The following is a 24,440-nucleotide window of genomic DNA, read 5'->3' on the forward strand; positions in this document are numbered from 1 at the left end:
TGCTCAAGGGGGTTAAGAAAGGGAAGAGAGCAGAAATGAAGGCAAAAGTGAAGAAAGGATGATAGGAGCAAAATAGATGCAGAGTATAAAGCTTTAACAGATCACAATTAAAGAAAAAAAAGTTTTACAATAATATTTTACAATATATATATTACCTATTAGTTGTTGGACATGGTGTTGTAGTCACATTTTTTATATGCTGTAAAGTTATTTTATTTCAGCAAATTTAATGTCAGTTTGTTCATTTATGCATGAATTGAGTGACCTTATGAATTTGACTAATTTTTACTCAAATTTGCTAGTCTAAGCTGAATACATTTGTTTCATAATGCATCCAAAATAAAAGTTTACATAATATATGCGTGTATACTGTGTATATTTATTACTACATATAAATACAAACACATGCATGTATACATTTAAGAAAAATATGTTATGTTTATATATTTAATATATTTATATGTGATATAAAATTAAAGAATATGAATATATAAATGTATGAATGTAAATGTGTGTAAAATGGGTTTATGTATAAAATAAATATAAACTGTACACATACATATATAATGTAAACAAAAAAATTGGACGGTTGCTAAGTGTTGCTACAGTTGGACCTTAAGATTAACAAAGGTAATAAAAGAAATTACAAGCAAGCAACTTTACCTGAATTCACCCTATATAGATAGAATGCAACAATAAAACAGTGTTTTCTTGACATAGCAATGAAGGGTCCCCTAAGGGCCCCTATCAGAGTACACTAGTGTCCTCATTCATTCAAAGCTCGACTCACCTTCTTTGGATCATCATAAAAGATCCCAATGCGTGGCAGCGTGGGTCCAATGCTGCAGCTCTCTCTGAACAGAGACCCACAGTCTTTATAAGGTCCCACTCTGTATTTATAGGCTATAGTGATGCTCCTGACCGGGGGAAAACCAGTCCTGGTGTGGATTTCAGTGGCCAGGCCAGAGTACAGGATATAACATACAGCTACGAGAAGAATAACTAGAGAGATGAAGCCTGTGAGACTCAAAATCTGCCATTCCCACATGTCAGCTGAACGCTGGATTCTGAGGGTAAAGTGCCTAAAGAATAACCGAGAGCTGCTCTTATTGAGGATAACAGTCTCTCTGGTCCACTCATTCAAAAATCACCCGCTTTTACTGAGCGACTGCATTAGTTAAAGAATAAATTGACTCAGATTAGAGGATTTTTTTCAAGAATAATCAGAATTTAGTTGTAGATGAAGCGCAGTCACTCAGAAGCGTAGATTCACTTCCCTAGACACAGAACGAGCTTCCTGGACGAAACCATTCTCTTGTTATAGGGGTGGGAGCTATTTAACAGTTATTATTTAAAAAGTGTTTTTTAACGACTGTTATGATTTTTTTTTCTTCTAAACGCTAGCAATTCACTTTTACTGAGACCTGTCATTTATAATTTAATACCGAACGTTTTTCTAAACGGTTCAAGTTTCGTCATGAATGTATGCTAAGGGTTGCCTGTATTTGGTTCGGACTGACTTTATGCAACATAATTTAAAAAGTTAAGAACACTGCAAAGTAGACCGCCGAGACATTTGCACAAACTTACCGCTTCGCGTCGCGTCTGTTATAAATTCACTGTAAAACTTGACTTCTTCGAGCTTATTTCTTTAGTAATTTATCCATACAGACCTATAACATATTTTAATAACCAGCAACAGATCCTACTGGAAAACAAAAGCACTCTGATTCAAGAGCTGAAATGTTCAAAGTTATATGTTTTGAGAATTTTATTAAAATATTCCAAAATATATCGGCCAAATGAGGTAAATTAATAATAAATATCAATAAAAATATGTATTACATTTGATAAACATTTTTATAAAAAAAAATACTTAGGTTCTGTATATATTTAGGATATATATAGCCTATATATCTTTTATTTATTATTTATTATTATTATTTTTATCTTAATTACAAATATACGTGGATATGCATGGCTTGGAATGCAATACACCAATTTGACAGAAGATGGCAGTATTTACCAGTATTTAGCTCTCGCTGACCTCCCGAGCTGCATCATGCACTTCCTTGAACTGTATTGACACGCCTCCTCTCTGTGACTCAAGGTTTATTTCAAGGTTCAACTGAAGGTTTGTTGGTAAAACATCACTTTACGCTTCGATCTTCGCAGTAAACGGCGTGTTAGATGATGGCAGGGGCCGCGAAGAAGTTTTATGATCTGTCCGCCAAACTTTTGACAGGGGAAATCCTGAATTTTTCGTCTCTCAAAGGTAAAGTGGTGCTTATTGAAAATGTGGCGTCGCTTTGAGGCACAACAGTCAGGGATTACACCCAGATGAACGAGCTCCACAGCCGCTACGCTGATCAGGGGCTCGTGGTCCTGGGCGCTCCCTGCAACCAGTTCGGACATCAGGTGAGACCGAGGGGCGCATTCTTCACTTACTGCTTTTTTCAGATCTTTAAAGGATAAATTATACTAGGGATTATTATTTAAATTAATGCATTTATCATAAATACATATATTTATAATGTTATTTATATATAAGATATATAAGATATTCAATTATTAACAATATAGTTAAATAAGTTAATGTTCAGTTTTTAAATATATATATTTTATATCAATATTGTATTGTTATAATGTATTGTTAATACATTAAAGCTTTTTAAACTGATTATTTCGTTGTTGATATAATATATTAATATAAAATTTTATTCTAATTCCCATTTTCAGTGATTTGCCTTGTTCAAGTGATTGAAACATTTCACAATCTGTTATCGCTATCAGAAAAGCTATATTAATTTTTTGATAGCAATGACAATGGAAAAAAACCTATAACCGATTCTAAGTTCATGTGCCGTTATCTGATTTATTGCTTAATGTATTGTGCAATTTTGGTTGCTCAACAGGAGAACACCAAGAATGATGAAATTCTGCTGTCTCTGAAGTACGTCCGTCCTGGAAATGGCTTCGAGCCAAATTTCCAGCTTCTGGAGAAGCTGGAAGTGAACGGTGTGAACGCCCACCCTCTGTTTGTGTTCCTCAAGGAGAAGCTGCCTCAGCCCAGTGACGACTCCGTGTCCTTGATGGGGGATCCCAAATTCATCATCTGGAGTCCGGTGAACAGGAATGACATCTCCTGGAACTTTGAGAAGTTCCTCATCGGCCCGGACGGAGAACCGTTCAAGAGATACAGCAGAAGGTTCCTCACCATCGACATTGAAGCAGATATCAAAGAGCTTCTGAAGAGGGCGAAATAAACCTGGCATTCTCCTGGTGTTGTGGCCATGTGAGATAGACCGTCCATTTCATATCACTTGCAGTTGTTGTTTGATATAAGCCGACTGTGCAGACATGATTAAAGTGCGGCTAATTTTTAAACTGTTTACTTAATGAAGATGCTTCCTAAAACCTTTCTGAGGGAAGCTTCTGATGTAACTGTGAATGTTTATTATAATAGTTGTAATTTGTCCATGAAATGCACAGCTCAGGATTTATCTTTCAACTGTTAACCGAAACGATTAAAAAAAAATATTAAAAAAATGTTCTGTTCCTTATTTCTGTTTGCGACACTGAACAAAAAAGCAGAAGCAGTTTATAATTCAAACCTCAGCCTTACACTTTCACTTCCACATTTTAAATTTTTTATTTTAGATCACATGCTACAATTTGCCCCTTTGCCTCCAAATTCTAACTAAATAACCGTAGTTTTAATCATCAGCATGATAGTGAATCCAGTTTAGATTTTGCTTTGTCATGCTGACACTTTGTGCACTTTGTGCATATGCTGAAAAAAACTATCCACAGTGCAAGTGATGTTTTGTCATACTTGTGTCATATGCTTATGTAGTCATTTACCTAATTAAAATGACACAGACTTGTTATTTTGAGATTATATTTAAATGAAACATCATACTGTATATAGATATGACAAAATTAAAGCCATAAAGATCCACAATAATATTTCTACCATTTCTAAACAAAAGCATACATTTACCACTAGTGGCCATAACCTGTAAATATTTTATTCAGTGTTATAAGTATAAAGATATTAGAACAAAATAAAACATGTAAAAGGATTTAGATTAATAGTAATGTTTTTTACTATTATAAACAAAAACACTGTTTATTTAGTCATTAAACTGAAATTATAACAAGCAAATAAAGAAAATCTTTAACTGTGTAGACCACTAGTAGTATTTCTACTATTTTATTCAGTCTAATATATATAGACATAAAAACAAAAACAAATTAAAACTTAGATCAATAGCAATATATCTGAACAAATATAGAATATTTTACCACCAGTTCTGTCATCTGTTTTTTGTTCAGAGAAAGGCAGATAATGCAGTTTTTTTCTGTGTAATTTAAACAGATCAATGTTTTATTAAAATAGATTACATGTCTTTTAGAATCAATGGGGTGATTATTAATGTTTTATTGATATTGATTCCTATTGCAGAAATGAATTAATTTACACAAGTAGTAATTAAGAAAGTCATGCATATACTGTATTGCTATAAACTCTGCTATACAAACATACATCTATACAACTTTCCAAGTAGCCAGAAGTTTTTAGTAGCTCATATTGTGTTTTGAAATATATAAAATAGTTGAGGGCACCAAAACTATGATGATAACTGTAAATCCCGCTCCAAAGCACTGACATCACAGTCAGCAGTGAAGTCATTGTCCCGCTCTATCTCAAGAATCACGTCTAACAAGAAGGAATATTCCTCCTTACTATCGTGAACCCAGCGGCCTGCACTTCCCTCTTCCACATCACTATTCACACTTTCTGTGTTCTCTCCATGCTCTTGGTTTTGACTTTGCAGGAATCTACTGTAGACGCGGTTCAGCTCATTTTCAAACTCCAGCTTTGCCACAAGATCCTCCAAGGTCTGTACATCTGAGAATAGAGGAGGGAATTAGTTCAAAACTGGCACGTCTCATGCCTGAAATGATTTTGATGATGATAAAACTGACCGAGGAGCCCATGAAGATCTTGCAGTTTTGCAGACCGTGTGCGCCACTGAAAGTCCTCATTCCTATTTATAGAAAACGCCTTCGTTATTGGTGACAAGCAGGATAATTAGGCCAACTGCAGCACATTTATCACACAAAAAACACATGCAATCTGGCCTCTGTCAGATACATACGTGTCATCCTGTGATGTTGTAATCAGGCTGCAGTTGTTTGGAGACGACGATGATAAATCAGAAACATCTGCTGCTTGATCCAAAGCTGCAGCAAGGCTTCGTCTACAGTTTCTTAACTTGCTTGACATTGCTCTATTGATTTAAAACAATTAAGCACAATATGTTACACAACAAAGACAGTTCACACTACTATATCATCCAAACAATTCCAATAGTGCTTATTAGTGACCTCTGTACAATACAGTTTAAAAGGACTAAATACTTTAATATGATAAAACAGCAGTGCCCTAATATTACGGTTTTTGGACATGGTACTAGGCTTGCCACATTATTTGCAACAAGCTATTTTCTGTGGATGTGTGAGACTTCCAATTCAGCTGCTATAAATATCTTGAACGGTACAACTATTTGCACTACAAACCTATGTGTTTATAATTACGTCAATTGCAATATGATAAGACATTATAAGAAATAGCAGCGTGTAATATGAATGTGAAGCCACACAATGTTTACTTTTGTAACGTTACCGTTAAAAATAACTGAAAGTGGACGCTGGTGACACTGTAAGTGTCACGTTTTGTGGCCTCTTACGTAAAAAAAATAAATGGATATGAAAGTAAGCCAGAACGGGTAATAATAATAATTTCAGTGCTAAGAATGGTCACACATCAGTAAGCGTACACAGTAAAAAACGAACAATTGTCGAACATATTGATATAGATAAAAGGCATTTACATTATTATAATTTGATTCAAGGCTGATCCGTTGTGGATCTCCAGATATGCTATGGTCGCGGGCAAGGAGTTTAATGTCTGTTATTAACGTGCATCAGAATGTTATTATTTTTCTGATTGTTTACTTTTTCCGTTTATTACGTTTGTGGGCGCTGGATGCATTCTGAATATAAGTTACATCAATACAAAATTAAAGAGATAGAAAATTACAGATTTCAGTCAAGTCGAAAAACAGCGTTTGTATCATATGATTTTTGTTAAATTTCCGTAATGTATTTACTCACATTTTACTCATTTGAAAACATTTTTTTTTAAATCGCATATTTGTTTGTTTTCGAATAATCGCAAGAGGGTCTGGCTGCAGACATATGGGCGAGTGGAGCTCCACTCAAGAGCGGAAATACGTCACCTCCACTAGGGACGCCGCCGCCATGTTGGACCGGGCCACACTTTCCGTAGAATTACGTCGCCTCCACTAATGACGCGGCCGCCATGTTGGTCCGGGTAACACTTTACGTAGAATTACGTCGCCTCCATGGGGGCGAGTGGAGCTCCATTTAAGAGGGAAAATATGTCACTACCACCAAACTTTCGTTTTGTATTACTTGTTATATACACGTATAAAGGGTGCTTTGCCAGTTATGTCACCTCTTTGTACGTAATGTTAATATGTTCTGTACTTTTATCTTTGTTACTTTTACCTAGTAGAAAAAAAAAATATATATATATATACTAATCTTTTACGGTTTATGACAAGACAGCATTTTTTTACCCCCCCCCCCCCCCCCCAGCAATTTGCACTACAGACATCAATTTGTTCATGTTTGTTTTACCAGTGTACAACTGCCAATGTAACATTCCATACATTTTAGAAAGTTAACCTTATGTTTTTAATATTTAGCAGTGACAAATAAATGAAATATTAAATAAATTATTTAAATAATACCTCAACCAGAATTATGTGTGTTGAATTTTGTATTTTAATCAAAATAACAACATATACAAAATAACCACAGTAAAATAATGAAGAATAACTTCCACAATTTAGAAGTTTTAATGGTTTTTGAGTAATAATAATAATTAACACATCTTACACTACACTGAAAACACATGAACTGCAAGTGACCATAATTGTTACTGTAATAACACAATGTGTTCACATGCACGCACACTTTACTCTTCAAGACCTCCATTGTCTGTGAAGCAATCCCAGTTACAGTAGCCAGGGTGGTCATCTGAGGAGTAAAACCCCAAAAGCACTCCCTGTTGCCCATTTTCCTGGTGACCAGCCCCACAGTCTTTGTGAAGCTGGCTGCACTGTAGGCGACTGCACCTAGAGATTATGTACGGCTTTCTGTACTTTAGATAGTGTCTCTTTAAATTTCTTCACTGCACCGGTTCAGTATCAACAAAAAAAAGGGTAATGTTAAGGAAATGGAAGAGAGTGAGATTACTTAGTCTAATTATTATAGCCACAAAACAAGAGGGTCAACCACACTTACTGAAGTCACCATCAAGCCAGCTGAAGTGTGCCTCCTGTTAAATATGCTCCTGACTGACAGTGTTGTTAAATCTCTGGCATGAACAATTACGTCAGATGGGTCAAGTTTAATTACAATATTGACATTTAATTATCATTAAAGCAATGTACTTGTTGCTGAAGGTGCCTGGTCCACCACAGTTGTGCTTTGTTGTTCTGATGCATCTGATTGCTGGGCTGGGGACACAAAGAAGACATGAGCACAGCAAAACTGGAACAATACTATGTCTGTGTGCTGACGTTAGGTAAATTCAACACAGAATAGTACTGCATCATTCAACTATGACAGCCCCAAAGCAGACAAGGTGATGGTGCTCAGAAGTTCCACTCTCTATTTGTGGAGGTGTTATGAGGATGGATAACACTTGATATACATTTGATCTGAAACAAAAAAAGTAAAACAATAGAATAACAGAACAACAAAATAGAGAAAATAAATATGTTAATGTCACATGTAAAAAGACCTTGACTTCTAAGGTGGCAACATACATTTAAAATGTAAAGAGTGCTGCATCTTCCATGCCAATCCTATCCCTGGAGGTGAATGAAAAATTAAATATGAAAACAACCACCTCATATGACCTTTTTAAAATTATACAACAAATGCTAAAGGAATACACATACAAAACGATCGTGTCCTTTCATTATCCACTACGTTATTTTACCACAAGCCACCAAAAACTAAGTTACACCTATGCTATCCATCATGTACTGAAGGTAAAAATGTAAAGAGCAAAAAATTAACAAATAAGTTTATCAGAAATGTATTATCCAAACTGTACTTCCCCAGTCAACTGAAAAGAAAGTATGTTCTTCAAGAATTTATTGAAGAAGAGGCAAAGAAAATAAGGAAGCTTTATTTGACTTATCCAGTTCTTCCTAAAGCCAAAGAAGTAACATTTAAAATTCTAAAGGACATTTATCCATCTAATCACTTCCTACAAGAAAGATTTAATTGGGAGAACAATTCATGCGGGTTCTGTGAGAAAGATATTGAAACTGTTGATCATATGTTTTTGAAATGTGAATCTGTACAGACTTTTTGGCTGGAATTTCAAAACTGGCTTCATTTCAAACAGATATCAATACACCCTTTGACTGTGATCTCAGTTAAGGTTGGAGTATTGTTGAAGGAAAAGATCCTAGACTTTTTGATAAATAACTTAATTGCTTTGTGCAAATACTAGATTCATAGATAAGTAGATAAGTAAGATAAGTACGTTTTTAAAGGTTAAACCTCACTTCAGCGGATAGAAGAATGAACTAAAGATATTTGCAAAGTCTCTTCATTACAGGATTGACAGGAACGCCCAGAAACTCTTGTATGCTTTGAACTTGTTTTTGTTGTTAGAATAAGACCCTAAGACATCTTTCTTTTTCTTTCCGTTATTTATTCTGTTTTATCTTATGGTGTGATTATTGTTATTTGTTATTTTTTCCATCTTTTTTCTTTCTATTTGGCTGTATCGACACTAATAATATGTGTTCAGTTGTTGAAATGTGGGGTAAAGGTTTGTAATTGAACTTGATAACTTAATAAAAAAACACATTGGACAGAAACATTGATCTATAAATTACTATATGTGGTGATATATGATCAGTGGCCAGACATCAACATTGCTCGCGATATAAATCTATAAATCCATAGTGTTTAGTATTCTTATGTTACTAATTTCACGTAAGCCCTGTGCGTTTTTCTTACACTGCGCGTTACAACAGCGTCAGTTCACCATTTTAGCGATGCAGAGATAAAATTACCTGAGTTTAAGTTTGAAGTACTCCCGGCGACGCCATCTTGATGTTTTCAAGTGGAGGTGACGTATTTCCGGTTTGAGAGTGGAGCTCCACTCGCCCATGGTCTGCAGCCAGACCCTTCTCAATAATCGTAGTACCCGTATATGTCTATGCCCGTGACTGCTGTGTTTGTCCATCAGGGGGCGCTGCTCCTTCCTCTCAGCCAGCGGCTAATGCTAATACTAACTAGCTCACGATGGCCGGACAGGAGGATCCCGTGCAAAGGGAAATTCATCAAGACTGGGCGAACCGTGAATATATTGAAGTGATCACCAGCAGCATTAAGAAAATAGCCGATTTCCTCAACTCCTTCGGTAAGATGGAGAATCTGCGGCTTGTCGTTTATTTTTAAATAATTTAATACGCCGTTTCCTCACGCTAGTATGCTAATCGAGAACATTGGGTCACAACTTCGACTGCGTAACGTGGAAAAATATGTGGGATATATCAGTTGTTTTGTTTTAAATGTCGTTTAGAAGTAAAAACATAATAAGTGAATATATATGTTGAAGAAGTAGTTTATCAGGCATTCAGGCAGTGCAGTGACCAGGAAAAACACGGAGGGCGTTGGGTTGGGTTGGTCTAATGTTTCAGATTTGCACTTTTAAGGATTAATAATTAGTTATATGCTTGTTTAATTTGCTAGTATACCAATAAGTATATATTTCAGTAGTTATATACACATTTTTGCTTCTGGTCAAACAGGGTGCAGTAAAGACTAATGCAGTTTGTTTTGATAAACCAGACCCAATTTCAGTGCTGGTACAGTATATCTGTAATATCAATAATTTAACGAAAACGTCATTTATTTATAACAATTATGGAGTATATTTGATAAATATTTGATCTTTATAATTATTATTTAAAATATAAAGTTTCATTAGATAGTAACATTATTTATTTTATCCTTATTCCTAGGTATATTATAAACTTTTTGGTCTATTCATTATCATTATTCTTTTGCTTATTCTTTTAAACAATATTTTAAAAATTATTGCATGATGTTTGTGACAGAGGACATTGACTTTTCTTGTATGTGTCCTAATAAAAGATGTTTCTGTATATTACATTTTTCAGATATGTCCTGCAGGTCCCGTTTAGCCACTTTGAATGAGAAACTTACTGCTTTGGAGAGGAGGATTGAGTACATTGAAGCCAGAGTATGCTTTAAGTCAAAAACAAGATTTTACTGGACCTTCTTGTTTTAATTTGCTTGAAATAAAGCCGATTTGTTCTCTGTTTTGTCTTTTAAGGTCACAAAAGGGGAAACCTTGACTTAGACATCATCCTGGGTCGGTGCAGAAGATGATGGCTACGAACGCTCACCTCATGTCTTTTTCATTTACTTTAATTATTCAAACAAAGTTTCTATTGGTTGGCTGTGGTTGATTTCAGTATGGGACCATTGTGATGCTGTCTTTGCTGTAAGCAGATATGTGTTTGCCTCATTTCATGCCTGAGGTTATACTGTCTCTGGTCCTTTATTTTTTTTAATCTGTTAGTCAACGTGTTACTGTCTCTGTGGTGCTTGCTAATGCAAACAGATCAGTGTCGTATATCGTTTTGTTCTGGTCTGCTATTAAACAACTGTTGAACTCTCCTTGCAATATATTAACGGTCATGCAAATGTAAACTGAAAATACCATGGATAAATAGACATTATGCCTTTATTTTAATTTTTTTATTATAGCTAATAATATTTTTGATTTGCCCTTGTGTTTTACAAGTCTGTCCTCTTGTTAAATTACCAAAATGTGTGTTTGAAGTACATTGCTGCCTGCTGTACATTTATCATGGAACAAACATCTGCTCAGAAAAATTCCAGTGAGAGGCGGATGGAGAGCACTAAAGTGCCAATCAGACTGTTTTTAAAGTGTTACGTGTTTTTCTGTATTTACACAATTTTATGTCTTAGTGTCTGTTAAGATGTTTTTGTGGTTAAACATTCAATAAAATAAAATAAACAATTTAAACAGTTATGTTTGTGGTTAAACTAATGCATGCCATTTACTATCAATATTTGTACAAAATATGTTTGTCAATTCATTTTATTTAATTATTTTTTTGCGATGGAGATGACTTGGGAAAAAAAGTTGCAATTTGTGTGTGTGTATATATATATATATATATATATATATATATATATATATATATATATACATATATATATATATATATATATATATATATATATATATATATATATATTACACGCAGAGAAAGACAATCAGAAAATATTGACTAATGGACAGGTGATGTTTTTAATTGATATTGATGAATTGATTTTGAAAGACTTCACAAGACTGAAACTCTTGTTTTCATAGATAAATTAATTCAGATAATCATCATTTTATTATAAGAAATTTCATGCCATTTTGTGAATGTTTCTATAATCAAAATTATTAAACTAAAATCTGTATGTTTAAATACTACACATGCCAACAGTTATTGAAGGAATAAACCTTTTTAAAGTATGGGTTACAATTACACTCATTTCTAAATCTTTTTCATTATTATTATTTTTTTCTTCAAATCATAACATCATTAATGTGAAGATTTATAGAACAAATATAATCATAAAAATGTCTTTATGTGACAATACAAATTTTACAGTATCTAGTATATAGGGTAAAGAGAATGTGGAACATAAAAAAAGATAATTTGAGAAATCGAAGACATTTTTGTGCAGACAGTAGAAATGAAAGGTATAAGCAAAATGGTTTGGTAACATTCTACAAAATATCTTCTTTTGTGTTCCACACAGATTTTGTCATTCTATCTCAAAATCATTGCTTTAGTGTCAAGTGCATTTCTAGCTGACAAAAATGCATTTGCTCTGAATTTCAGTAATATCTATCATTATTTGTTTCCGTCCTGATTTATTTATTCATTTATTTACTCCAATTGAAGGCCCTATAACCCAGCAGAACATTCATGGGAGGATTTGTGCTGGATAAGTCCAGGGCTGAATGTGAACCCCAGTCCAGCCCTGCATACATGCTGAAAAATCCCCTTGCAGGGAGTACGATTACCTTTCTTAAATAATACAATCTGTGAATAAAAGCATAAAATAAAACATCAAATTAAGATGAACATAAAAAAACTTAAAAACTTAAATTCAGTTGTATCTCTGAAGCACTTTTCACAATGAATATAATTCCAGAGAAACATGTTGAAATTATAAAGAGCTGTAACAATGCGTCAACAGATGAGCTGGAGCCACCTGTAAGTCACGCTGTAGACTACTTGAAAAATAATCTGTTGATCAAATTTAGAGTGCACTGTATTGATATTACTAAATTACTATCTAAAAAACTAACAACCATAAAAGTTATTTTATTTTATTTATTTTTTTGGTGATGGTGGTGGTGGTGGGACATGGGGGTTCTAGCAAATTTGCAGCATATACAATTTCATAAAATTAGCATAGCGCCTTGTTTGATTTGAATTATTTTCACATTCATTTGTTTAATAAATGAGCAACTGACAGGTTGACATTGTCTGCATGCTTTATGTAGTAATGAGCAAACGTGTATCTAATGAAGAGACTAAAGTATAATGTATTCCACATTTTTTATTTTGTTATGATCTTGTGTTTCTAAAGTGTAATGGTACAGGTGTTTATATGTTACTTTTACAAAACTACCTTCCTTCTTTTAGTCTTTGCTCCAAATCTTTCATCTGTTAAAGTGAATATAGCTGTACATGTCTCACGATCTGTGTTCACCTTCATGATTGACCACACAATACTTAAAATTAATAGTTTGTGGTCTGATGTACCATTTCCTAATTCACTCTTTGTGAGACTCATTCAGTCTATTTTCTCACACTCGCTGTTATGGAGTTGTTCATCTTCATAGTTTTTCAGCTCCTGATGGAGGTTCATTCTTACAGTAAGTGATGTCTATTGTTTAATTTTGATTAAATACTGTTTGTCCACATTTGTCTAACATATTTCAGCATTTGTGTTCAGTATGTTTTAGTAATACTGCACACACTGGATCCTAAAACTTCTCTGCTTATTATAGGTGTATTAGTTTACATTAGCCATGTCATGAAAATTCATTCCCTGACTGCAATCACCGGATTAAACATTTGAGTTCCTAGAAATAAGAAGCTTTTATTAATTGGACTTGGTTTTATAAACATCCTTGGAATATCAACTGTAATATTCATCTACATCTGCACATGTTCGTATGAAAGTAAATACGGGTGATACTTGAATGAGAAATTGAGAAAAAAGCAGATATTGAAAATATAAGTTTTTAGTTGTTGAGACACTGGATTTTTACAATTATTTTATGGTTCCTCGAGGCTCACTTATAATGTTAATAATGTTTTGTGGGTGATGTTTTTATAGCATCAAATAACTAAAACCAAACTTATTAGAAAAATCATTTCAACACACACAAATGTGATAAGAGCTATCTAAATGAAAAATTTACTTTTAATTTGTAAGTAGATTATTGGCTCAAACTAAAATGTCCCATTCGTTTACATGCATCATGAACCCTGTCTATGATTCTTGTGTCTCTGTTCAAGGACATTGCTCCTGCTCTTGTTCAGTGTCCCTTTGTTATTTACCAGTGTTTGTTTTTTCATTTCATCAATAAACTTCACACACTGTAAAGCCTAGTAAGTAGTACTCAAAACATTTGCGGTAAATTATTGTCTAAAAATATTTGAGTAAACAAACAAAAAATTTTTTTTAAGTTAATAAAGCTTAACATTTGTATGACGAGGGGCGGGGCTGAGAGGCATAGGAGCCAAGCCAAGCCTCTCTTCCATGATCCCACCAAACTCATCACGATGATAATCATACAACTTACTTCCATTAACAGTATATTCATTCAGATCTTTATAGCTCCGTGCTAGTTAGCAACAGCACACTGGTATGTACTAATGTAGTTCTCAAAAAGACATATAAATACTCAAATATCATGCAGTATATAAAGCCTTTAAATTTTGCTTTCCATCCTCAACCTAACCTCAGGCTCTACTCTTCACCATAACGGTAACACTGCAAAACCAACATAACAGAAACATGTAAATCCTAACGTGACACAACATTTAAGTACTAACTTATGTCTCTTTATATTAATCTTGTGTACACACAAAATAGCACTTAATTTCTACATTTATTTTCCTTGTTGGCTGATGCAAAGCATGCTGGGAACTAGAAAACACAATCATTTTATGTTCACCTTATTACAACAACATTTTGAGTTTACAGAACTTATTTCAATCCAGTCCAATGAACTTACATTATTATTTGAGTGAAATTAACTAATATTTCACTGTTTGGTTTTACACTGCATGTTATGCTGCCTTTAAAGTAATAAAGTAATAAATAAATAAATAAATAAATAAATAAGAGAATGACTGATTGATCTGTTTTGTTGCAGAATTTCCTAGAGTAAAAGTATCTCCAGATGTCATAAGAGAGTCCAGCTCAGTGAAGATCAGCTGTGAGACAGATCCACTGTTTTCAGTGATTGAATGTCACTTCTTCATAAACAGAGAAGAGAAGAAAAAGAAAACCAGTTCATCATGTGAGCTGGATCTCACTGGTGCTGAAGTGTTCAGATGGGCAGCTGTAAAATCACCTGAATCACTCAACATTGTCTGTTTCTACACAATGATACATGAGCTAGGCTCATTCACATCATCTCCTGAATCTGATCCTGTCACAGTGACGGTTCGAGGTGAGATATTTCACTGCTGTTCTTCTGTATTAGAAACTTTTATTCCAGTGTTTTTACTGATCATTTGTCATTTAATGTTATACAGATTCACTTCTAAAACTCATTATTATTTAGTGATGATGATGTTACACATGTAGGGCACTTCTGGATAGATTGGATAATATTTGTAAAGACCCTTTTAATAGACTGTAATAGTAAATATTACTACTTATGGTTACACATTACTACTCTAAGGTACTAATATGCATATAATATACTTTAGGAGTGAAGAAGGGACAAATGTGTCCCTTTAAGATACTGTCCCAGTGACATGCTGCTGTTGCCTTAAAGATTAATCACTAAATTCATCAAATCAATTGTTAATAATAATGTTTGTGTTGATGTGTACCCTCCAAAACCACACATTACTAAAGGACCGATAATATTTGTATTATTATGATTTGAGGATCGGTATCTCCAACAAGCTAGCTTTGCTTTAAAGTTTGATAATAATGTAAAATGACTCTCTATAATGCTGATAAATTGTCTCTGCAGTTTCAATATCAACCACCACTGAACAAACAACTACAACAGCCATGAAAACCTGTGAGTGATTGAGTTTATAAATCAGTTATTCTTACTTTATTCTGAATGTCTTCAAAATGAGAATCATTCTCTCCAGCTCATGATTTGTTAAATATTTTCTATAATATAGATCACCACACATTTCACAATGTCTTTTCATCAGTATTAACTGTAATGTCCACTTCTGAAACTACAACATACAGTAAAACTGGTAAATTGCTCATCTGTTTTCTAGTTATTCTACATTAAATTTGAGAAATTATTTCTTTTTAAAAACTGATTGCCCTTGCAATGTTATTTTTATATTAGCAGATCTCCAAACCAAGATAAACCTGCCAACCATTACAGGAAAGGAAAAAAGAAAAGTTCATCCACTCTTTCTTGATGGTAAAAGTCACTGTGTAGAATTAATATGTTGGATTCAAAAAGTTCAAATATACCTGTGAATTATTTTCAAAGTTTATTGGTATATCAGCATCTCATAGTGGTAGATCCTGAATTATTCTAAATCTTGTTCATTTACCCCAACACAAAACTGCTAATCTGAATATTTGTAAGAACTAAAACCTTAAACTTTTTCATCATTTTTTGTGATCATTTCATGCAGAATATTAATGTTACATGAATTTAATAGCAAAAATCTAATAACAATTTATCTAATTCAGTGACATGTTATTTCCCTTATTGCAATATAAACATGGATTAAATCATTATATATATATATATATATATATTAAATCATTATCAATATAAACATGGATTAAATCATATAAACATGGATTAAATCATTATCAATATAAAGCGGAAGTCAACACCATTATGGCATAATAATTGTTTGTGCACTAGTAATAATCTCTTTGTTTTTAAAGCCTGGTCTGATTGTGGGATTCCCTGAAGGATATTTTCAATGATAACGGCCTCAAATCATTCCAGGACTTAAGTACAGATTTATCTTAACTGTTTTTTTTTTTTTCTATCTTACTATATTTAAGACTCAGGTCAGCTCTAAAAGCCAATGGCCTTCCCTGTGACACTATTACTAGCACACCATCAGTGGAAGTGGCTGGACTCTAATACCCCTTTTAGTGGCATAGTTTCCAAGATCTATAACTCAGTTCATCTAATACAGTACCCTTAAATTCCAGCTAATTAAAAGTTATAATTTATAATTTACTCTTGGGAATGGGAAGGTTTAGCTAAACCTGATTGGGGTGTAGTTTAGGCCAGATGTTTTATGCCACCTAAGAGCCTGGCACATTAGATGATACATGTATTAATAAGGCATATTTTACTCCTAGTGTATTGTGTATGAAGGTTAGATCCGATCCATTCTGTCATCTCTGTAGTAAATCTGCAGTAGGCTCTTATTTGCATGTTCTGGAAATGTTTGGTTTTTTTCTTTTTGGACTTTTGTAAGTCCTGCTATTCAAATATTTTACACCTGGATATACCTCAAGACCCTCTGGTTTTCTACTGTTAGATAAATCTCTCAAGTTGAACTCTCTTCAAAATAGGATTTCATTAGCAGTGAGCACTGCTGCCAAAAACACTATTTTAGAACCATCCAACCCTGCAACCTTTATTTGGTTATCCTACTTTAGATGCATTGTTTTGCTGGAAGGTACAACTACAAAGCTCAACGGCGCTAGTGACAAGACTATTCAGAACTGGGCTATAATTGCAGAGATATTATTAGATAAGCTAAAATGCTGGCATTGTAACTGTGTAGACCTGATTAATTGTTCCCCCTTTATATATGTGAACAATTATCATGGCATCTACAAACCCGATTCCAAAAAGTTGGGACACTGTACAAATTGTGAATAAAAAAGGAATGGAATAATTTACAAATCTCATAAACTTATATTTATTCACAATAGAATATAGATAACATATCAATTGTTGAAAGTGAGACATTTTGAAATGTCATGCCAAATATTGGCTCATTTTGGATTTCATGAGAGCTACACATTCCCAAAAAGTTGGGACAGGTAGCAATAAGAGGCCGGAAAAGTTAAATGTACATATAAGGAACAGCTGGAGGACCAATTTGCAACTTTTTAGGTCAATTAGCAGCATGTATGTTTATAAAAAGAGCCTCTCAGAGTGGCAGTGTCTCTCAGAAGTCAAGATGGGCAGACGATCACCAATTCAACCAATGCTGCAGCGAAAAAAAAATTGTGGAGCAATATCAGAAAGGAGTTTCTCAGAAAAAAATTGCAAAGAGTTTGACATTATCATCATCTACAGTGCATAAAATCATCCAAAGATTCAGAGAATCTGGAACAATCTCTGTGTGTAAGGGCCAAGGCCGGAAAACCATACTGGATGCACGTGATCTCAGGGTCCTTAGACGGCACTGCATCACATACAGGAATGCTACTGTAATGGAAGTCACAACATGGGCTCAGGAATACTTCCAGAAAACATTGTCGGTGAACACAATGTGCCATTCGTCATTGCCAGCTAAAACTCTATATGTAAAAAAAGAAGCCATATCTAAACATGATCCAGGAGCGCAGACCGTTATAAAAAGAAGAGGGGATGCCACACAGTGGTAAACATGGCCTTGTCCCAACTTTTTTGAGATGTGTTGATGCCATGAAATTTAAAATCAACTTATTTTCCCCTAAAAATTATACATTTTCTCAGTTTGGTATGTCATCTATGTCACAGTTTAGTATGTCATCTATGTCACTTTCTATGAAGCCTGTATTTATAATAGATTATGAGGGTATATTTAAGGCATTATAATGATATATATAATAAAAAAACCTTATAATATGTTGTATCATCCCATGAAAATTCACAAGAACAGTTTTAATATATTATAATATTTACTTATTTGTGGTTATAGCTTTTAAGAGTATGATGATTTACAACACAATGAACATGTTGCATCCACTTTTACAGTGGATAACACTTTTCATAGTTATAATGTATTATAAGTCTCATGTCTTGACATTTTTCTGATGCTACTTAAATCGGTAAAAGTCCACTTATAAGTGGTAATAATAATATTAATAATTTTTTTCTCTCAAACAGCCATTAGATTTGCTTTGCGCTATTTTAATTGTAATATCAGTTTATGTTGATGGTACCCTTTATACAGCTGTTGATAAGTAGCTCTGTAACTACATATCAACTAGCGGACATTAGAGTATTAGTATATCTGCTACTGTAAATATATTCTAAAACTTTATTTTGATGCTCAACCAACAGATAAACTGACTATAAGTGTCTTTGCAAGTATGTCTTACGTATTCCACCATATTAGATTCTACCATTCTAGAGAAAACTAATACTCTAATGAGAGTTAATTGACATGTAGTTGAAAAGTTGTTTATAGTCGATTGGTTAAGGGGACAATCAAAATAAATTTTATATGTAACCATATAAAACATTGTTTTTATTTCTTGCATTAATGAATTAACATTAGCTGCACAGAAACACTCAATAACACTCAACATCTAACCACTCACAAGCTGAAGTAAGATACTGTGCAGATCTTAATGTCAAGATATGATACAGTCCATTATACTGTAAATGAAGTAGATGTAATATGGTGTTCATTGTGTGTTATCAATAATCATACTCTTAAACATGAAACTGGAAATACATAAGTATTATTATGATGTATTATAATTGTTGTTATGATTATTCATGAGTTGATATAATATATTATAAGGTGTTTAATAATGTATTATGCATTCATTATAATGCCTTAAGAATACCCTTATAATTTATTATAAATACGGGCTTCATATAAATTGTTACCAAATATTGACATTTGAAACATCCACATCATTGCATTCTGTTTTTATTTACAATTTGTACAGTGTCCCAACTTTTTTGGAATCGAGTTTGTATTTGTATACATAATTCAGCAGAGTTTTGATTTAAATTCTTGTTATAGGAAATTAAATTCAAATAAAAATGTTAATAAAAAAAAAAAACATAAATTCACATATATTTTCATGTAATGTTTTATACTCATGTGGAACCATTTTACGTTAAATCATGAAAAACCAAAAGAAAAAAAATATTAAATCAAATAATTAAATCATTTTTCCTTTTGACAGGCTCATGGCTTTCAGTAGTGCTGGTTTTCACCGGTATTGGTTTATTTCTGTCTGGACTCATAGGATTCGTCTGTCTGTGCCGCTTTACCAGTAAGTACAATGTACAAGTTTATTTGTGCATAAACTGAACTCCATGTTACAGTAACATATGATAATAAAGTCTGTATCTCTGCAGGTTCTGCTGATGTTCTCACAGAGGTGAACTACGTCTCCTGCCAGATGGAAACAACATCTCTTTTAACTTGATCTGTGTGCTCCGCAAAACATGGATAACCTTTTTACTTTCTTCACTTGTTGCCTCTGAAGAACAAAAATGTGTACAGAAAGATAATACAGCATAAATAAACTGAATTCATATTCTGATCAGCAGGTCAGACAGAATCTGTGAATTAAGATTTTGGGAGAAAATACATTTTATATGGGTGAAATATGTTAAATGTAACTGAAAGCATCTTAGAGTCATCTGTGGGGTTCAGTGATGCTGAATCCTCTTTTAAAGAAAATTTAAATAGAATTAATGTAGTTTTTAAAATACTTTTTAAATCATATTTAATGTTTCAAGCAACCAGAATGAAACACATACATACTAAACATGAATATGAATACTTAAGCAATTCAATAATTATTAAAAGACATACACAATATTTTAATTAGAAACATGATAGTCAAATGTGTGGGTTACATAAATTAATATGGACTTAAGCAATGGACTGATATTCATTTATAAGTCTTTTTGAGTTCATTTTGGTGCATCTACATCTATAAAAGGTTTCTGTCCCATTCTCTGACATAAGGATGTTCTGTGGAGACCAGAGGTTAAAAGGTCCCCTTAAGGCTGGTTCACACGGCAGGATAATTAGGCCGATTTTAGCCCCGATTCACCCCTTCCGACAATCTCATGATGCTCCGATTTTCGTAAAATAATCTGATCAAATATTCCTGCCGTGTGTGTTGTGTTAAGACATCCACAACTGCAGTCCACCAGAGTACATGGAAACGAATATATGAACGTTTATTTCAATGGTTATTAATCTGTGTAGTACGTAACAACATTTCTATAAGATAAAACAACAACTTTCCTCCATATCATGATGTAGCAAGTATAGTCCATGCTCGCGTTGTCTCCACCTCTTTGACCATCGCCTTTTCTTGTTTTTCTTATGTTTTTTTTCCGTTAAAAACAAAGCACAAACTATGGCCACTGCATCCTCTTCGTCCACCATGATTGTTTACTCTGAAGTCATGTTTGATCTCGAGGGATTTTGCGAGATTTCCCGTCTGACCTGGGAATGCTCGGGAGTCAGTCAAATTGGTTCGTGTGTGATGTGTTGATATTGCCGTGTGGCTGCACACCACACACGGAACGACCAAAACTGTTAGACCCGGATTTTTTATTGCTGTGTGTGGGGTCTCTCAGGTTTGGAAAATCAGCCGACAATTTTTAAATCGTCCCGTGTGAACCAGGCCTTAGGAATTTCAGTCTGGTTCTTCGAGGTGGGGGGAAGTCAATCCAACGATCTTGTGATCATGATTTCATGGGTTTACATGTGATGGTTAGGCTGTGCATCTCTTTGACCATCAATCATTTTCCGAATTGCAATTGTCCATAATTGTTCTAATGGTGTTAATGTTGAAAGTTGTTTTGTGAAAGAGTTACTGTTACTTTTACAAAACTACCTTCCTTCTTTTAGTCTTTGCTCCAGATCTGTCATCTGTTAAAGTGAATATAGCTGTACATGTGGTCTCACGATCTGTGTTCACCTTCATGATTGACCACACAATGCATCAATAGTTTGTGGTATGATATACCATTTCCTAATTCACTCTTTGTGAGTCTCATTCAGTCTCTTTTCTCACACTTGCTGTTATGGAGTTGTTCATCTTCATAGTTTTTCAGCTCCTGATGGAGGTTCAGTCTTACAGTAAGTGATGTCTATTGTTTAACTTTCATTAAATACTGTATGTCCACATTTGTCTAACATATTTCAGCATTTGTGTTCAGTATGTTTTAGTAATACTGCACACACTTGAACCTACAACTTCTCTGCTTTTTATAGGTGTATTAGTTTACATTAGCCATGTCATGAAAATTCATTCCCTGACTGCAATAACCGGATTAAACATTTGAGTTCCTAGAAATAAGAAGCTTTTATTAATTGGACTTGGTTTTATAAACATCCTTGCAATATCCACTGTAATATTCATCTACATCTGCACATGTTCATATGAAAGTAATTCTGGGTGATACTTGAATGATAAATTGAGAAAAAAGCAGATATTGAAAATATAAGTTTTTAGTTGTTGAGACACTGGATTTTTACAATTATTTTATTTTTCCTCGAGGCTCACTTATAATGTTAATAATGTTTTGTGGGTGATGTTTTTATAGCATAAAATAACTAAAACCAAACTTATTAGAAAAATCATTTCAACACACACAAATGTGATAAGAGCTATCTAAATGAAAAATTTACTTTTAATTTGTAAGTAGATTATTGGCTCAAACTAAAATGTCCCATTCGTTTACATGCATCATGAACCCTGTCTATGATTCTTGTGTCTCTGTTCAAGGACATTGCTCCTGCTCTTGTTCAGTCTTCCTTTGTTATTTACCAGTGTTTGTTTTTTTCATTTCATCAATAAACTTCACACACTGTAAAGCCTAGTAAGTAGTACTCAAAACATTTGCGGTAAATTATTGTCTAAAAATATTTGAGTAAACAAAAAAATATTTTTTTAAAGTTAATAAAGCTTAACATTTGTATGACGAGGGGCAGGGCTGAGAGCCATAGGAGCCAAGCCAAGCCTCTCTTCCATGATCCCACCAAACTCATCACGATGATAATCATACAACTTACTTCCATTAACAGTATATTCATTCAGATCTTTATAGCTCCGTGCTAGTTAGCAACAGCACACTGGTATGTACTAATGTAGTTCTCAAAAAGACATATAAATATTCAAACATCATGCAGTATATAAAGCCTTTAAGTTTTGCTTTCCATCCTCAACCTAACCTCAGGCTCTACTCTTCACCATAACGGTAACACTGCAAAACCAACATAACAGAAACATGTAAATCCTAACGTGACACAACATTTAAGTACTAACTTATGTCTCTTTATGTTAATCTTGTGTAAAAACACACAAAATAACACTTAATTTCTACATTTATTTTCCTTGTTGGCTGATGCAAAGCATGCCGGGAACTAGAAAACAATCATTTTATGTTCACCTTATTACAACAACATTTTGAGTTTACAGAACTTATTTCAATCCAGTCAAATAAACTTAAATAATTATTTGAGTGAAATTAACTAAGATTTCACTGTTTGGTTTTACACTGCATGTTATGCTGCCTTTAAAGTAATAAATAAATAAATAAATAAATAAATATGAGAATGACTGATTGATCTGTTTTGTTGCAGGATTTCCTAGAGTAAAAGTATCTCCAGATGTCATAAGAGAGTCCAGCTCAGTGAAGATCAGCTGTGAGACAGATCCACGTGTTTCAGTGATTGAATGTCACTTCTTCATAAACAGAGAAGAGAAGAAAAAGAAAAGCAGTTCATCATGTGAGCTGGATCTCACTGGTGCTGAAGTGCTCAGATGGGCAGCTGTAAAATCATCTGAATCACTCAACATTATCTGTTACTACACAATGACACATGAGCTAGGCTCAATCATATCATCTCCTGAATCTGATCCTGTCATAGTGACGGTTCGAGGTGAGATATTTCACTGCTGTTCTTCTGTATTATAAACTTTTATTCCAGTGTTTTTACTGATCATGGATTATTTTACATTATACAGATTCACTTCTAAAACTCATTATTAGTTAGTGATGATGATGTTACTCCTGTAGGGCACTTCTGGATAGATTGGATAATATTTGTAAAGACCCTTTTAATAGACTGTAAAAGTACATATTACTATTACTTATGGTTACACATTACTATACTCTAAAGTACTAATATGCATATAATATACTTTTGGAGTTAAGAAGGGACAAATGTGTCCCTTTAAGATACTGTCCCAGTGACACGCTGTTGTTGTCTTAAAGATTAATCACTAAATTCATCAAATCAATTGTTAATAATAATGTTTGTGTTGTTGTGTACCCTCCAAAACCACACATTACTAAAGGACCGATAATATTTGTATTATTATGATTTGAGGATCGGTATCTCCAACAAGCAAGTTTTGCTTTAAAGTTTGATAATAATGTAAAATGACTCTCTATAATGCTGATAAATTGTCTCTGCAGTTTCAACATCAACCACCACTGAACAAACAACTACAACAGCCATGAAAACCAGTGAGTGATTGAGTTTATAAATCAGTTATTCTTACTTTATTTTGAATATCCTCAAAATGAGAATCATTCTCTCCAGTTCATGATTTGTTAAAAATTTTCTATAATATAGATCACCACACATTTCACATTGTCTTTTCATCAGCATTAACTGTGATGTCCACTTCTGAAGCCACAACATACAGTAAAACTGGTAGTAAATTTCTAATCTGTTTTCTGGTTATTCTACATTAAATTTGAGAAATCATTTATTTTTAAAAACTGATTGCCCTTGCAATGTTATTTTTATATTAGCAGATCTCCAAACCAAGATAAGCCTGCCAACCAGTACAGGAAAGGAAAAAAGAAAAGTTCATCCACTCTTTCTTGATGGTAAAAGTCACTGTGTAGAATTAATATGTTGGATTCAAAAAGTTCAAATATACCTGTGAATTATTTGTTCATTTACCCCCAACACAAAACTGCTTTTGGAAGTCGTGGCCTAATGGTTAGAGGGTTGGTCTCCCAATCGAAGGGTTGTGAGTTCGAGTCTCGGGCCGGC

The 24,440-nt window shown here is 33.7% G+C and overlaps 4 protein-coding genes across 7 annotated transcripts in view; 2 read left to right on the forward strand and 2 right to left on the reverse strand.

Moving 5' to 3' along the window:
* The window catches only part of LOC113110909 (testis-expressed protein 264-like), a 51,525-nt gene extending 50,237 nt beyond the window's left edge, over positions 1-1,288 (reverse strand). The window contains 2 exon segments of the mRNA XM_026275192.1: positions 791-1,063; positions 1,066-1,288. Coding sequence (XP_026130977.1) covers positions 791-1,063; positions 1,066-1,140 — 348 coding nt within the window. The 5' untranslated portion in view covers positions 1,141-1,288.
* A 773-nt stretch (positions 1,289-2,061) lies between these two features.
* LOC113110911 (glutathione peroxidase 1) lies at positions 2,062-3,549 on the forward strand. The gene is made up of 2 exons (XM_074559940.1): positions 2,062-2,418; positions 2,916-3,549. The coding sequence occupies exons 1-2, from the start codon at positions 2,191-2,193 to the stop codon at positions 3,264-3,266; spliced, it is 579 nt and encodes a 192-aa protein (XP_074416041.1). The 5' UTR covers positions 2,062-2,190; the 3' UTR covers positions 3,267-3,549.
* A 137-nt stretch (positions 3,550-3,686) lies between these two features.
* LOC113110910 (uncharacterized) lies at positions 3,687-9,316 on the reverse strand. Of its 4 annotated transcripts, XR_003293222.1 has the most exons (7): positions 9,198-9,316; positions 7,929-7,973; positions 7,551-7,820; positions 7,402-7,474; positions 5,166-5,297; positions 4,993-5,054; positions 3,687-4,915 (listed from the first exon to the last, which is right to left on the reverse strand). XR_003293222.1 is itself a non-coding variant. In XM_026275193.1 (5 exons), the coding sequence occupies exons 1-5, from the start codon at positions 9,293-9,295 to the stop codon at positions 4,635-4,637; spliced, it is 639 nt and encodes a 212-aa protein (XP_026130978.1). In that variant the 5' UTR covers positions 9,296-9,316; the 3' UTR covers positions 3,687-4,634. The 4 variants fall into 4 exon arrangements, 1 of the variants encoding a protein (XP_026130978.1); XR_003293220.1 differs by lacking the exon at positions 7,929-7,973; XM_026275193.1 differs by lacking the exons at positions 7,402-7,474; positions 7,929-7,973 and having other exon boundaries at positions 7,551-7,616.
* An 18-nt stretch (positions 9,317-9,334) lies between these two features.
* Positions 9,335-11,210, forward strand: brk1 (BRICK1 subunit of SCAR/WAVE actin nucleating complex). The gene is made up of 3 exons (XM_026275194.1): positions 9,335-9,547; positions 10,311-10,393; positions 10,487-11,210. Exons 1-3 carry the CDS (start codon positions 9,430-9,432, stop codon positions 10,511-10,513), a joined length of 228 nt encoding a protein of 75 aa, XP_026130979.1. The 5' UTR covers positions 9,335-9,429; the 3' UTR covers positions 10,514-11,210.
* Positions 11,211-24,440: the final 13,230 nt, after the last annotated feature.

The sequence above is a fragment of the Carassius auratus genome, chromosome 11 (genome assembly GCF_003368295.1).
Source record: "Carassius auratus strain Wakin chromosome 11, ASM336829v1, whole genome shotgun sequence".
NCBI classification, from domain to species: Eukaryota; Metazoa; Chordata; class Actinopteri; order Cypriniformes; family Cyprinidae; genus Carassius; species Carassius auratus.